The sequence below is a fragment of the Staurois parvus genome, unplaced genomic scaffold (assembly GCF_062004578.1).
Source record: "Staurois parvus isolate SC_StPar_1 unplaced genomic scaffold, SC_StPar_1.0 ptg000086l, whole genome shotgun sequence".
NCBI classification, from domain to species: Eukaryota; Metazoa; Chordata; class Amphibia; order Anura; family Ranidae; genus Staurois; species Staurois parvus.
In genome coordinates, this window is record NW_028317882.1 from 197434 (window position 1) to 214603 (window position 17170).

Consider the following 17170-nt stretch of genomic DNA (forward strand, 5'->3'; position numbering starts at 1 on the left):
AGAGCCCTTAAAGTTAAAACAAAATACAAAATTGTATAGTGTTAGAAACTCTGTAATTTTAGGCAATTTAAAGTGGTTGTAAAGACAGCTTGCCCCACAGTCCAGCCCCCCCCAATACATACCTGAGCTTGATTTCGATCCAGCTTTGTACACGAGTGCTAAGACTCTCTCGGCTTTTTGCTGCCTCATTGGTTCAGATACAGCAGCAGGAGCCATTGGGGAGGGAGGAGGAGTGATGCTGAGCCCCGCTCTGTGTGTGTGTCATATGGACACATACAGTGTCACATACAGAACCAAGCATGCACGAGTGCCCCCATAGCAAGTGACTTGCTATGGGGGCACACAGCAGGTGGGAGTAGCACCGGCGGGGAACCCGAGAAGAGGTGGATCTGGGTTGCTCTGAGCAAAACCATTGGACAGAGCATATAAGTATAACATGTTTGTTATTTTCATTAAAAACAAAACAAAAAATACACAAACATTTATTATCACTTTAACTCTTACAGGGTACAGTCAATATCTCTAGGACAAGGCCAGGGACCAATTGCAGAAGGAATGATAAAAGATGGCATGAAAACCGGGAACTGGATATTCCTACAGAACTGCCATCTGGCTGTATCGTGGATGTTACCTATGGAGGAACTTATAAAAACTTTTACAGAACCAAGTATGTGAAGTGAAAAAAATATTTTTTTTCTTTATTGCTGATTATATGGAATGCTATATAGAAAAAAGAAATTTGCATTGTATAGTATGGGGTCTCTTAATCACCCAGTGAAACTGTTAATGACATTCACCCATGTGAGATTCTATAGCACTCCTGGCATTCTCTGGTCGCATTCTCTCTATTTACACCTGGCGAATGTAGCAGGCAGTGAACAGCTGTCAAAACTCCTATGTAGAATAGATACAAAAAAAGATTTTATGTTGCAGGTGAATCTGCTGTAGCTTTCCATGGTGCTGAAACAAAACAAATTGGCAGCAGTTGATTTTGTCCCTGACTACTATCCATAAGTGGCAAAGGGAAAATTTGAGGCTGGATCCTGCGAAGCCAATATAGGTTACAACTTAGAATGGTAGGTTTGCTACCAGCAGCACACAGCTTATGTGCTGGTTACAGTCAGTAACACATTCTCATATCCTATTAATGATTCCAGTCTGCTCCCTTAACTGTCAGATTATTAAAGCTGGGTCCTCGTTTTTGCTGTCCCTTTTTGTGTTGAAATACTACACTGTGTACTTATAGTCAGTGCCAAACTGCAGAGTAAGTAAATAGGTTTCCATACTGTTCTAGTTGATCATTCTAGGTTGTACTGGAGAGTAGGCAACATGACTCTGTCAGACTTTGTGCCCTTAGTTTTGGTATTATATATGTGCCTATGACTTTTGATCATATTAGTGTGATTCTAAGGCTAAGCAGTCCACACGGTAGGTATAGGTGGCACAAGAAATTTCTGAAATACACTCCTCCACCTCTACTTTTACCCCTGTACTTCTCCAATGTGATGCATGAACCTTCACAGGATATGTAAGTATAAATACAAGAATGTTGGCACACACAATCTCCTCCAATGTTGCTTTTATTTCATATCATCTTGCTTCATAAAAAGTAACAAGCTTATGAGTTTTGGCCTTGGTCGGCCTTAGTCATAGATGGTGGCACAAGATTGTTGGCCTAGGCAGGCAGAAACTACAAATCTAGCACAGGAAACGTTGATAGACTTGTGCCTATGAATACCCAAGTAAAAGTCATGATAGTATACATGGTCCAGTAGAAATAACAAATGAACATCAGGAAATTAGATACTTGTGTTTACATGAGTACAATAAAAAATCTTGTTGCTTCCATTTTTATTTCTTATATACAGTAAGAACAGTGATCTGAAGTGAGTCAGAGCACCAGGACTTTCTTGTCTGGAAAGTATATTGAGCTTCTGCTCTCCATCCTTACATAATAGCTATTATTTGATTATGGCTTACAGGACTGTGGGGATGACAATAACATTGATTCTGTATTTATTTTTCTCTTATCTGCTTTAATCTACATCAGTTTATTGTAAAAGATATAATCCCAGATTATGACGCCAGATGAACAGCTGGTTGCAAATGGCTGAATTTTCACTTTTGTATGTTACAAGATAGTTTTAAGGCACTATAGTACTGTATATATGCTGTAGCTATGCAACATTTCAGGTCTGATAGTGATCATTTTAACACCCATCCTGTAATGTTCAGTGCCATTTTTCATTATCTTTCTAGCTGGCATCATCTTGAAATGAGATCGCTGATTTGACAGGTTTCCATATAAGCTCACTGAAGAATATTGAAGTGACACTTGCCTGGTCCTTCAGTGCTCAAGGAAATCAATCTAATTTTATATTCCCTGGAAAAAATGACACAGCCCTTGAACCTCTGCTCGCCTTGGGGAAAAATGATATTGACCTAGAACCCCACAGCTAATTAAAGATTAGTTACTTTTCCTGTCATTATCATTTTGTTAAGCAGCATGGGAAAAATGCTCAGCATGAAGTCCTTTCATTTCCATCTTTTAATATCCAGTTTGGGTAGATCAAGGTGACTGATTTTACCTTTAATTAGATTCTGCTGTGTTTTATAATCTAAATGCTTTATATTACAGATGTTTCCATCAACGAGAATTTCAGATTATTTTTAAGCTCTATGCCAAGCAGAACCTTCCCTGTAACTGTACTCCAGAACTCTGTCAAGGTGAGATTATGAACAGCAGTTGAACAAGCAAACCATATGTTGAATATCACATGCATTTAAACTGATATCAGTAAAAACCTGGAGAAAATAGAAAAGTCAAGGTACTGTGCTTAGCAAACCTGCAACTAGCATGTACTGCCATAGTCAGTATTTCCACGTTTCTCTTCTATTTTTTATAAATGAACTGTGGTTCCACAAGTTATTTATAAATTATATTGGCTTTAAAATTGTCAAAATTGTCAAAAAGTAAAGGCTAAGTTCAACTTTTACATAAATAATAAATGCACATATTTTTTGCAGGTTACAAAATGTGCAGTTATGATTTTTTTTTCTCTGCAGTCTGTGAGGCATTGCACCTGCTGTCAGCAGATCCCAGATGCAAGGTCAGGCTAATGCAGATACTCAATACAGCTGTCTGCCCAGCCTTTGTATGGGCAAACAGTTACTGAATGGCAGGAAGAATCAATAAACTACGAGAACACCTATCAGTTCCTGTGGATGCCAACCTTAGATGTAGTTCCTTCATTCACAGACCTCTGTGGGCGGAGCCCTGCAAGGCCGCGTTGGTTCTAAATTCTGACAACAGGTGCGGGAGAAGATCCTCTGTCTGCTGTTACAGAGAGGGAGGATTGGGGGGGGGAGGAGGCAGGAGCTGGAACATGTTACTAAAAACAGGTGGAACATGTGACTTGTTGCAAAGGTGAACTTAAGTAGTAAGCAAGATGTCACTTGTGACATCATTGCTTACTACGTGTGAAATCTGTGAATGATCACAGAGGTCACATGGTACAGGGCTATTTACAACAGCCTTGTACCATGTGACAAGCTGTGACCAATCACAGCTCACTCAGTAGTTCTCAATGGCTTCAAGAATGCAGACAGAGCGAAAGAGAAATTATTTCTTTTACATCCTAAATGGGTGTAAAAGCAATCAGTGTAAAAAAAAAAAATCTTCATCACCCCCCACAAGTAGTACAGTGTACCATAGTGACACTGTACTGCTAGGGTGACAGTATGTAAAAAAAAAAAAAACCATAAATAATAGTATAAAAATGTAAAAAAAAATGTTTAAAAATTATAATTTTTGGTTATAAACTAATTTGGCTTATTTATTTTTTTTACTAAAAAGATAATGGAATACATTTTGGTCAAGATTTATGATGAAATATTATTTATTTGCAAAATTGTAAAAGAAAAACACTTTTTTTCAAAATGATTTGACTTTTTCATTTACATAGCAAAAAAAATTAAAATCCCAGCAGTGAATAAATACCACCAAAATAAAGCTTTATCTGTCTCAAAAAAATGGTAAAAAATTCATATGGGTACTGTGTTGCATGACCACGCAATTGTCATTCAAAGTGTGATAGTGCTGAAAACTGAAAATTGGCCTGGACAGGAAGGGGGTGAAAGTGTCCGGAGTTGAAGTGGTTAAAGAGTATGTTAGCCTTAAAAATGATTGTCCCTTTTTTGCTTCCTTTTGGTTTGTAAGCATACCTTTGAATGTGCTTTGTTTGATAAGTGGTATACAGTACTTTCTGCAAAAAAATCTAATGCTGTCCTTAGCTCTCTGCAGTGCTATTACAATCAATGTTATTAATTCAGTACAGTTTACCACTGTTATACTCACCTGGGTGGATGCAGCATTGATCCGTTGCTGCATCTGTTCTCTGCCGGCTCTGCAGTGAGAACTGAGTGATCAGACACCTCCTCATGAAAGGACACATGCAGTCATGACCGAGCTTTGCCAAAACGCACCTTGAAGATTCTAGGGCCACATGGAAAAAGGTGTTGAGGCCAAATAGTTAAATTTTAGTCTCATCTGACCATAACACTAAACGATATGTCTGGTGGAAATTCAATACAGTTCTCCATCAAAATTACACCATTCCTACAGTAAAGCATAGAGGTGGTAATATCCTGGAGCACTTGTCAGGATAGAAGGAAAAATAGATGGGGCAAAATACCATCACATTCTTGAGGAAAATCTGTTGTCCTCTGCCAGAAAGTTGTCAATGGGAATGAGATTTACCTTCCAACATGACAATGATTCAAAGCACACAGCAAAAATGACCACATAGTGGTTGAAGGAGAAAAAGGTGGCCTAGTCAGAGCCCAGACTTGAACCCCATTGAAAATCTGTGGAATGATTTGAAGACTGCAGTCCAAACGGTCACCATCAATTTTAATTGAACTTGAGCAGTTCTGCAAAGAAGAGTGGGCAAATATTGCAAAGTTTAGATGTGAAAAATTAGTAGACATATCCCGACAGACTAAGGGCTGGAATTAAAGCAAAAGGTGGTTCAGCAAAATACTGACACAAGGGGGTGATCCTTTTTCCAATTCAGTGATTCTGTTTTTGATTCTAACATGTTGGTGTTATATCTTTCACTTAGATATTATAAGTTGCACTGAGTAAATACAGCTGGGTAAAACAAAAACTGTGTCTGTCTTCAATTCAGGCTGCAAACATACAGTATATTATGAGGTTTTATTGCAACATTTACCTCAAAGTGATTTTTGATGTGACTTTTACATTTTCACTACCATATTTTTGTTACTGCATATGTATTTTTTTTTCATAGGTACTTATATAGCGCCATCAATTTACGCAGTGCCTTCCATGTACAGATTATACATTCACATCAGTCCCTAACCCTCATTTATATATACACATAATAGGACCAATTTAGACAGGAGCCAATTAACCTACCAGCATGTGTTTGGAGTATGGTAGGAAACCAGAGTACCAGGAGCAAATCCACGCAGGCACAGGGAAAACATGCAAACTGCGTGCAGGTAGTGCTGTGGTTGGGATTCAAATCAACAACCCTAGTATTGCCAGGCAGAAGTGCAAACCACTTAGTCAACTGTACTTAACACAGGTCTGTGTCAAATTTGTTATAACCTGTAAAGCGACTTCAGATAATACCAAAATTTCCAAGTACTGATTAGTCCTATTACACAGCACAGCCAGCTTACGTGACCTGACCTTACTGGTTAAAATAGTAGAGCCACCACACCTTCCCACCCCCAGTCTGTTATTGAACAATGCAGAGAGAAGAGAACTGATGATTCATTCCATGGCCACTCTGCTCTTTCCTCCTGTCTGCATGTTTCTTGATGTCTTAGAGAAGACATCAAATCCAAGGAATTTCAGGTACACAAGTCAAACTGTAGAAAGAGCAACACATGCTGGGAAATGTAGAACCAAACGACCCAAAAGAAGTCATATACTTTCCATTTGTGTTTGTTTTGAGTACATACTACATAACAGTGTAGCTTATTCTTTAAATCGCCATAGTATAGGTTTGCTTAAGCAGCACAAATGTTAATTGCGCTTGCACTGATGGCCTCGAAGAGAAACAAATTGGTTAAGCTTTTCTACATTTCCTATTTTTATTCCTTGTTCTATGCAAGTCGTCCTCCTTCATTGCCCCCAAGGGGAGTACAATTTCCAGTCCATAGCTTATTCGCTTTTGAATAGGACTGAGCAGTCTGTAATAACCGCCATGTGTGTAATCATTACGTTAAAGAAAAGAATACATATGTGACATTTAGTGACACCTCGGATCTGAAATTGTCAGCGTTGAATCTGTTTACCAGCGTAACATTCATGCTGTCAGTAATGCTAAGGCTTTTAAGCCTACAGAAAAAATAAATAAAAACCTAAATTTAAAGCATGTGTAGAAGAAATGCTTGTGCAAGAGTGATTTCTGAAAGGTTTGTCATGTCTTATGCATCTGCATAATGTGGCTGTGCGGCACTAAACTTTATCTGTGGCTCAGCTAAAGACCCTTTCATCAGAGAAAGCAAACATCATAATAATCCTTTCCGCTGTAAACGCTTCAGCTTTGAGATGTGATTACATCTTTGTCTTTGTAGAATGCTGTTTTGGAAACCACTTTCAGTGTGATTGCATCTTGCCTCCCGCAGAAATGTGCAGGTTAAAAAACCCTACGTGGTTATTAGTTACATTGATGCAAATAAATGTTTTGATAAAAATGTAAATGACTGATTGGCTGATTGCCACCTTTTAATAGCATGATTCCATGTTGTGACCTAAACCTATATGGCTTATTAGAAACTGGTAACCTTACTATTATTTTACTATATATCACACCATCAACGGTAAAGCCTGAAGTCTGCTCAAGGGCACTTTGTAACTTCAGGGAGATCAATCTGTTGAGATATACAAAACTTTTTTTTTAAATTTAAAATATTTTTTATTGACTATTTTATATTAATTATAATATATTTATATTGAAGATAGCACCAACATATGCGATAGCACCTGATAGAGAACACAGAATCCATACTATCAGACTAGAGCCAGTTTTACCTGGAAATCAAGTATCCTACTACTTTTTGCATTGTAAGAGGAAACTAGAAAAGCTACAATTTCTGGGGAAATTGTGTGAAGTGTTCTTGCCTCCACCAGTAGTCTACAACTGGAGTGGGCAGAGTAACTGGGTGGAGTGGTTTGTCACTCTGCTGCCTGCTCACACACCTGGGTTCCGATGGCAAGGGCAGAGAAGAGTGGTTAAAAACAAACTTCTCCAACTTGCTCACTTCACTGGCAGTTGCCATCTTCAAACAGTTATAGTTTAAAAATTATAAATCCTACACCAAAGAGCTTTATATTGTGAGAATCACAAGACCCAGACCTACATTTTGATGCATAGTTCGTCTCTGAAATATTAAAAATGAAGGCACAGTCGCAAGTTAGAAATTGCCCTTCAAATTTGAGGTGGATAGAGTGGAGTTTCAATGAATGTAAATGGGCGGCGTGAGTTGCAAACAAATGGTCATATTGTGAAAACTATCAGGACTATGGCTTACCTGTGGACATTTTTAGTGGCAGCAGGGATAGCTGAACGTTTTGATATAAGATTTGTGTAGGTGGGCTTGAAAATGAGGGAGTGGTGGCAGTTTAGAAATCATGTCCTGATTTTTCAGCTCACACTCTAGCTTTTGTCAATTTTGAACATTCCGCCATTCATTCCTATGGGACCAATTTCGCCACAAAAACACCGATATTTTGTGAACCATTCGGCGAAATGTTCCACAAAGTAATAGCACACCAATCGGGAACAATCCGCACGTTTCGGTATATTACTGTCTATGTAGTGTAAAAACTGTGGGAGGAGTTAGGGTGGTAAATTTGGCTATAATAATAAGAATATATATGTGAGATAACAGTAAGTGGTCTTGCCATGCAAGAACACTTAATTAGAACAACACCCAGCGGAACTTCAGTCTGTCTTCCTTGGTGGCTCCACTTGCGTCCCTCGGGCATTTCCATTATGGCGTATTCCCATATGTGCTAAAGGGCTATTCAGATGACTTAATGTGCATGTGAAAAAGTTTAGCACATATGCAGATGGCCAGGGAAACCTGTGCATGTGCAGATGTGCTGCAGGGCTCTCTCGGGACGGGAGCCCTGCAGCACATGTGCGCACGTGCAGGGGGCGGGGAGAAACAGGGAAATGCTGCTTTACAGCACAACAAAATGTATATTTCTAAGTGGGGGGGGGGGGGTCAGGGCAGGACAATATGACCTTTAAGACAAAGGTCTACTTTAAATAGTATAGAAGGTATTATGCAAGTGCACACTTAAACCCATGTCCCCAGTGCTATAAAGCCATTTTGAATCCCAGTTCATTACAGACTACTGAGTGGTTCTGAAATTTTGCAGTATTTATTTGCATAGCATTAGCAAATGTAAAACTGAACTCCAGGCAGATGTTAAAAAACACAAATTATTGTAGCTATGTATTTATGAAAAAACTTTGAATGAATTTAAATGCAACTAATATAACTGAATTTAACTTTATTTCAGCCTCCATTGTAAAGCACCACTGAGACTGGGAGAGGGAGGGGCATTAAGGGCTAATCAGGTGTCCTCCATGCACACAATTGCATCTAGTTCAACCAATAGAGAAAAACAAACAAAAGAAAACCTCCCTATACACAATCCTATATCCACAGTTGATCCAGAGGAAGACAAAACCCCCCAATGAAGCAATAAAATTTGCTCCAAAAAAAATCCTTCCTGATCCACCAGGTGGTAGGTGAATATTCCCTGCATTAGTTATACTGCTGTGATTACCTATAAATATTAGTAGTAATGGGCCGAACACAACTCTACACGAACAGTTTACTGAGCGGTATCTTATCACATCTGAGTATATGGTAAGATACTGCTCAGTTACTAAAATACCTCATGAGTTATATTATTAAGTAATGCAGTATTTTAGTAGTGAAACATTAATTCATGTTTCATCTGTCAGTGGGGCTCCCCGCTGACAGATGAATGTAAAAAAGAATTGTTGGCATTGTCCGACAATTTAAAAAAATGTAAAAAAAAATGGCGTGGTCCCCCCCCCATTTAAAGCAAGCCCTTTGTGCCTGGTATGGATTTTGAGGGGAACCCCAACACCAAAATTATTTTAAACAATGGTGTGGGCCCCCCCTCAAAATCCATACCAGACTCCAGAACCATATTAGGCTACATGCCCACAACATGGGGGGGGTGCTGATTGGGACAAGGACCTCTTCTCCACAACCCTGGGCTGTGGTTGTGGGGGTCTGTGTTTGGGGGGCTTATTGGAATCTGAAAGCCCCCTTTAACAAGGGGGCCCCCAGATCCCGGCCCCCCCCATGTGAATGAGTATGGGGTATATGGTATTGCTACCCGTTCACAAAAAAAAGTGTAGTGTGAAAAAAATAGGAGACAGTCTTTGACAAGTCTTTTATTAAAAATAAAAAAAAGTCCCCCGAAATAGATCCAACATCAATCATGATGCCCGCCACCGCCGCTACCCAAAAAAAAGAAAATTAAAAACCGCTCCATTCGCAACGCTGGCTTGTCTGACAGCTGTGCCCCAATGACAGTTCTTAAATACTGTCATGATGTCACTAAGGGGCGGGGTTCATCCTATGCTGTGATTGGCCAAAGTGTTGCACTTGACCTGTGATCAGGTGCATTGCTTTGACCATTCACAATGCACTGTCAGAGCAAAGTGCATTGTGGGGAGCTGTAGGCGAACAGCCAGCCAAGCGCCTGTATCATTTGTGTGTTCAGCAAACACACGAACGGCCCATGTTCCAGGCAAACTCAGGTTCAACTCAAACATAGAGCCCAACACTAAATATTAGTATCCAGTTATATTTTGTGCATTTAGGAATGCATCCAGCTTTTTTTTTTTTTTAAAAACAATCTACTAAGCTAGCCAGAACTAGTTCTTGAGGGAGTCTATTCCACAATTTCACAACTCCTACTGTGAGGAAGCCTTTCTGTATTTGAAGGTTAAATTTCTTTTCCTCCAGACATGAAGAATGCCCCCTTGTCCTCTGTTATAACCTGAAAATGAATAAGTCTACACCAAGTTCACTATATGGACAACCTACAGTATGTATTTATACATGGTGATCATATGCCCCCTCAACTGTCTCCCGCCCGCCATATAAAGAAATGACAGGAGGGTGCCGGTTCTTTCATTCTTGGGAGAGCGCGGCACGGCGATTGGTGGTGTGTGGTGTCAATGGGACACAGCGGATCACCAATCGCAGTACAGAGCCGATGACGTATGCTCTATCATGTGATCAGCTATGTCCAATCACAGCTGATTGCATGTAAATAGAAAATGCCAGTTATCGGCAGTCCTCTCCTCACGCTGACAGCACGTGAGGAGAGGAGAGACGGTAAGCAGCATTCCTCAGAGGGGAGATGTACACTGATCATCAGTGCCCTGATTATCGTTGTAGCCCCATCAATGCCACTTGTCAGTGTCCATAATTGCCATCTGTCAGTGCCCATCAATGCCACATACCAGTGCCCACCAGTGCACATGAATGCCACATATCAGTGCATATGAATGCCACATATCAGTGCCCATCAGAGCTGCCTATCAGTGTCAGTCAGTGCTGCCTATCAGTGCCAGTCAGTGCCCATCAGTGCCACCAATCAGTGCCAGTCAGTGCTGCATATCAGTGTGCGTCAGTGTTTCCTATCAGTGCCCATCAGTGCCATATATGAGTGCTGCCTTTCAGTGCCCATCAGTGATGCATGTCAATGCCCACCAGTTATGCCTGTCAATGCCCATCAGTGCTGCCTATCAGTGCCCATCAGTGCAGCCTATCAGTGCCCATCAGTGCAGCCTATCAGTGCCCATCACTGCAGCCTCATTAGTGCACATCCGTGAAGGAGAAAAATTACTTATTTACAAAATTTTATAACAGAGACTTTTTTTTCAAAAATTTTCAGTCTCTTTTAGTTTGTTTAGCAAAAAATAAAAAACCCAGTGGTGAATAAATACCATCAAAAGAAACCTCTATCTGTCTCAAAAAAAATTATAAAAATTTTGTTGGGTACAGTGCCACATGACCACACAATTGTCATTCAAAGTGTGACATCACTGAAAGCTGAACATTACCCTGGACAGGAAGGGGGTAAAAGTGCCCGGTAGGCAAGTGTTTAATTACCTTTCCTCAAGAGAATAAATTCTACTAAAATTCATGTGCTACTGAAGAATGTGCTGAGTGGAGGAGAGAGCAGGGACACAAGCTCATAACTGTGTTGTTGCTCTTTCACTGTTCAGTCACAGGCCATGGGCTTCTTTACTGCTCAATCACAAGCTGAGGGTTGGGCAGGTCACCAGGCTATAATGCTTTACTGCAGTAAAGAAGAGGAAGGTCACTAACCCAGTTGTGTCATCAAGCAGAGCTCATAAGTTGCTATGACAAATGTATATTAGTTCAGCTTTTACTAACATTTATCTTTTTCAAGATTTTTTAAGGTAACATTTGTACCATAAAACCCTTATCAGTGTTATCAAAGTGCAGTAGCATACTAGTCTTTTTACTTCTATATATAGACCATCTGTGCTCCTCTTCATAGTCCCTGTGGTGTGCAATGTCTTTTGATAATACTGTATACTTGTGTGCGAAATCATTTTACATTGTGTTATTCATATTCTTAGCTGTCTAGCAGAATTTGTGTGCACACTGGACAGGTGTCATTTAAGCGGATAATGTTCTTTTGTTGCTGGTTGTATCCTTGTAACTGACAATTTTTACCTTCAAACAGATAGCATGTAAAGTGGACCTGACCTCAAAAAGTGAACATTTACTATGTTATAGGGACTTTGGGTGTGATGCCTAAAAAGCACCCTACAAAATATACCTTTTTCTTGGATATATCTTGACATATAGCCATACAATTTGTGGTTTCTGAGGGTGCCTGACCTCTATCTAGTCTTAGGAGATTTTTCAGTAACATTTGGTGATATCACTACTGTTTTGCTCACTGTTCTGTTTGCTGGAGGCTCTGACATAAGTAAGCAAAGCCCTTCTCCTATCAAGATGCCTCCACCCAAAGTGCAGTACAAGGCATGGGAAGCTATTAGTGGGGAAAGCTGAGTTGCAGGAAAACCACAGGGAATACCCATATGGAAGAAAAATATATTTGAAATGTATTTTTAAAATATTCTTCCCAAATATATTGCCATATAATCGAAATGCTACAATTTTGGTCATATTCAATATATTTATATATATATATATATATATATATATATATATATATATATATATCATGTGTGTGTGTATATATATATATATATATATATATATATCATGTGTGTGTGTGTGTATATATATATATATATATATACATACATATATATCATGTGTGTATATATATATATATATATATATATATATATACACACACACATATATCATGTGTGTATATATATATATATATATATATATATATACACACACACATATATTTATATATATCATGTGTATCAATGTGTTTTTATATTACAAAATATATGAAAAATATTTTTAAAAATACATTTCAAATATACTGTATGTCTTTAAAAATACAAATCTACATTTTTCGAATGCATGTACAAATACATGTAAAAATATATGTTAAAATGACTTTTTTATATGTAAAAAAAATCTGAATAATATATTTAAAAAAATATATATTTATTGGAATATATTTTGAAATATATTGAATGTGACCAAAATTGTAGCATTTCAAATATATGGCAATATATTTGGGAAGTTATATTTTTAAAATATATTTCAAATATATTTTTCTTCCATGTGGGTGTTGGTGATCCTTTGCCCTCTACCTGTCTTTTTGGGGCACAGCTTCCAGAGTTCATTTCCTCTTTAAATAAATATGACATTATGAAATATGAAATTTGTACTTCAAAACACACTTTCTGCCTACCATATTTTCACATTGCTGCTGTTCTCTTTTATAATTTAAATGTAACACAGTGTCCAAAATGGTTATTCTAGTATGATGACAGCGATGTAGAAAAAGGCATTTCATTCTAAGTTTTTTAATTCAGCATGTCTCTGCAGTGTAAGCTTTCCAAATAGAAGTGTTGTAATGCTCAGCTTATGTCACATCTGTGTATGCTGACAGATGTCTGTAGCCTTGGAAAATTATTTCAGGGCAAGATTTAATCAGAGCTCATAAAAACAAATTTCATTCTAAAGCTCAGTGTGATGGATTTGTAGAGAATTGAAATAGTTTGGATTGTTTCCTTATGGCAAACAACAAATCACCGTTTTGTGCTTGGCCCATGTGTGACTTTTTAAATCTTTGTGATTGTCATATGGGAAATGTTGAGGCAGCCATTGCTGAATTACTTCTGAAAATGTTAGTGACCCATTGACTTTAATGCTTTCTGGATCATTGACCTGAACAATGACAGCCTCCATGTTTCCTGTAGAAAGACTATGTCTAGGGTAAGTAAAAAAAAAAGGCACTGTGAAGAAAATGGTATTTATACCTGTCCATTGGCCAGTTTGCTAAAACTTAACTCTGGAGCAGTGCTTCTGGGTCAGTACTTATTCCACACCTCCAGATATGTAGAAGACTGTGTCCTCCACTGGCCACTGTGGTTCCACTCATTGACCTCTACTTGCTTCAAGACAATTGTTGCCCATATGTTCAGCCAAATTCTTGCATTCATAAATGCAGTTGTGTTTATGGTTGTCTATGATCACAAAACGCAAAGGCATTGTATGAATGTGAGATAGGGACCTTAGATTGTACACCCTTGAGGGTTAGGGACTGATGTGAATGTACAATATATGTTTAAGCGCTGCGTAAATTGACGGCACTATATAAGTACCTGAAATAAATAATAAATAAATAAATAAACCTACCTACCTGCAACTGGTGTTTTTCAACTGCATAGGATGAATTGATCATGTCGTTTGTTGGTGTCATTTTTGGCCCGTATGCATAGCCTATAGTAGAGTAAATGTTCAGATTTTTGTGTCAGATGTTTCTGTTTTTGTTCAAACATGAGTTATGCCTGATGGCACTGCAAGGGTTATTGAATGACCTACAATCACTTGATTAGGTATACCTTGCTGGTGCCAAGAAACTATCCCCCACACTATTACACCACCATCCTGAACCGTTGATACAAGGCAGGATAGATCCATGCTTTCATGTTTACGATAAATTCTGAGCCAACCATCTGAATGTTGCAGCAACCAGTCTGCCCATTCTCCTCCAACCTCTCTGACATCAAAAGGCACTTCGTCCACACAGCTGCTGCACACTGGATATTTTCTCTTTTTCGGACCCTAGAGATGGTTCTGCGTGAAAATCCCAGTAGATCAGCAGTCTTTGAAATACTCAGACCAGCTCATCTGGCACCAACAACCATGCCATGTTCAAAGTCACTTAAATCCCCTTTCTTCCCCCTTCTGATGCTCGGTTTGAACTTCAGCAAGTCGTCTTCTCCACGTCTAGATGCCTAAATGCATTGAGTTGATGCCATGTGATTGGCTGATTAGCAATTTGTGTTGACAAGCAATTGAACAGGTGTACCTAATAAAGTGTCCGGTGAGGGTATGTCTGTGGTGTGAGAACTGACACAGTGGGGGAGATTTACTAAAGCTGGTTCACTCAGAATTTGAAACACCTGTGCATGGTAGCCAATCAGTTTCTAACCTCATCTTGTTCAATTAACCTTTGGCAATAAAATCTGGAAGTTGATTGGTTTCTATGCAGAAGTGCACCTGATTTTGCACTCTCCAGCTTTCGTAAATAAACCCCTTTCTGTGAAGGAAGTAGATAACCCAAAATTCCTGGCTCTCTCAGTCTAGTGTTCTGCATGTGAGAGCCAAACAGTAGTTAGATATGAAACAGACAGAAACAGGCAGAGCAATTAACTGAGGGCTCTGTGTTCTGGAAGATGTGTTTTCATCTCATTAGCCCTCCCACATTCTGTGATGCAATACAGAGGAAATGGCAAGGCATGCACTGTATGTGCAATCTGAAGCAAGTTGCCTGTCCCTAGGGACAAGCTAAGTGAATGAATACATGGATATAGGGGAATCGATTAGCCATGACACTACAAACTGCAACCACAAAATGTGAACCCATCATTACAATGTAAGACAAACAATACAAACAAAACATGTTTATATGTTGAATATGAAAAGCCTGAGTGTTGTCCATTAAAGTTATAATTTTTCCTGTGCATTTTATAAAATGTTTTAATAAATGCTGCCACCTGATTAGTCTGTATGGGTATATGCAGTTAGCCTATATATATACTATACATATAATTAATGATGCTCAATATTTGCAAGTAAAAGAAATAGATTTGTATTCAATATAACTTCAAGTGTTGAAATCAAGAAAGCTATTTTTGATTAACATCAGTTAGAAATGTTTGTCACGACCAGCATAACATCCTCTGTTTCGGCAGCATGGAAACCAGGTAATTGGCACGGACAAGAAGACAACGAGATGTTAAAATTCAATGTTCAACAAAGAGGTCATTACATTTTCTGCAAACGGTTTTGTGTTGCAGGTTACTAATGAGCCTCCAAAAGGTCTCCGTGCTAATATCCGTCGCGCCTTTACGGAAATTACTCCCACATTCTTCGAAGAGCATCTGCTTGGCAGAAAATGGAGAAAAGTTATTTTTGGAATTTGCTTTTTCCACGCTATCATTCAGGTGACTTTCGTTTTCTACTGACTAATCTACTGGAACATGTATTGAAAATTGTTAGCATAAATTAAAAGAAAAGGTTAACACTTCTGGCAGTGTACTATGGCCGCACATAACTTCAGTACTGTTATGGTATTGTGCCTAAAGCTTAACTCCAGGACAGAAGGGTAATTTACTGTGTAAAAATAAATTAACTCTTTTGATGCTGTCCCACGTTTGGCTGCTGCTTCAATCAAGAGAACATTTACTTTCATTCAGCCCATAACTGCTAATAAATTGTGGTAGTACCTGTATCAGGTTGATTGATGTACACCTCCTCTATTCAGAAAAAGCCTTGTATTTTTTTAACTGAATGCAATGCTTTCTGTGATTGGAAAATAGGAGATCGTGACATTTACCTGTCCAATCATAAAAAGCCTTGCATTTAGTGAAAAGAATACAAAGTTTTTTTTACTTCCAGGAGGTGTACAGCAACCAAACTGATAAATGTATTATCAATGGTACTACATTTGGCACTTACATATTGTGGGGTCAGAGTGAAATGAACTATTTTACCAAAAGGAGCAGCAGTCAAATATGAGACAGGCATCAATAGAAATTATTTATGTTTGTACAGCAAATAGCACAAAATAATTTTTTTTCTCCTGGAGTTTAGCTTTAAAGTCGATACATCATGAATGGCATTCAATACTGTTATTATTTTTATTTTTATTAGACCATGGAACATAGTGAATCACTAGAGACATGAACTGCAGGGGAATTTATTGATGGCAGGATTTTAAATGTATTTTTGGAGATACTGCTGGTTTGTGTTTTTTTCAACACGTCATATGTATCTTTGGCTATATATCCTACTTACTGCACTGCAGTTCTGATTATGGCACTTTTATAGTTTATACAAACCTTTCCTGCAAAGATTGGAGCTCTGTTGAACAGATTTGGTTTTTAAAAGCACTGAGTGCATCTATGATCTGAAATATATTTTAGTACAGCTTACTATATATGAGATGTAACAACTCAGTTTATGTCCTAAGGGCTCATTCATATTAAAACTGAAAGCCTTTTTAAACCCAAAACGAAAAAAATGTAATATTATTATTATTATTATTATACAGGATTTATATAGCGCCAACAGTTTGCTCAGCACTTTACAATATAACGGGAAACAATACAGCAACAATACAGTTCAATACAAGAGGGAAAGGAGGGCCTGCTCCTTGGAGCTTACAATCTAGGAGGGAGGTGCTAGTGGTACAAAAGGTAGTAACTGTGGGGGATGGACTGGTTGGAAGAGTAGAAGATTCCATTATTAGCTGAGAGCAGGATAGGCTTCCCTGAAGAGATAGGTTTTCAGAGATCGCCTAAAAGTGAGCAGAGTAGGTGATAGTCTGATAAATTGGGGTAGAGAGTTCCAGAGGATGGAGGAAGCT

At 38.5% G+C, this 17170-nt stretch overlaps 1 protein-coding gene across 1 annotated transcript in view; it reads left to right on the plus strand.

Annotated features, from left to right (window-relative positions):
• DNAH6 (dynein axonemal heavy chain 6) overlaps positions 1 to 17170 on the plus strand; it is a gene marked incomplete at its 5' end in the record, with an annotated part of 237814 nt that overhangs the window by 175884 nt on the left and 44760 nt on the right. The window contains 3 exons of the mRNA XM_089670117.1: positions 507 to 667; positions 2639 to 2727; positions 15600 to 15746. Of these exons, the coding sequence (XP_089526243.1) occupies positions 507 to 667; positions 2639 to 2727; positions 15600 to 15746 (397 nt within the window). The remainder of the gene's footprint in view (positions 1 to 506; positions 668 to 2638; positions 2728 to 15599; positions 15747 to 17170) is intronic.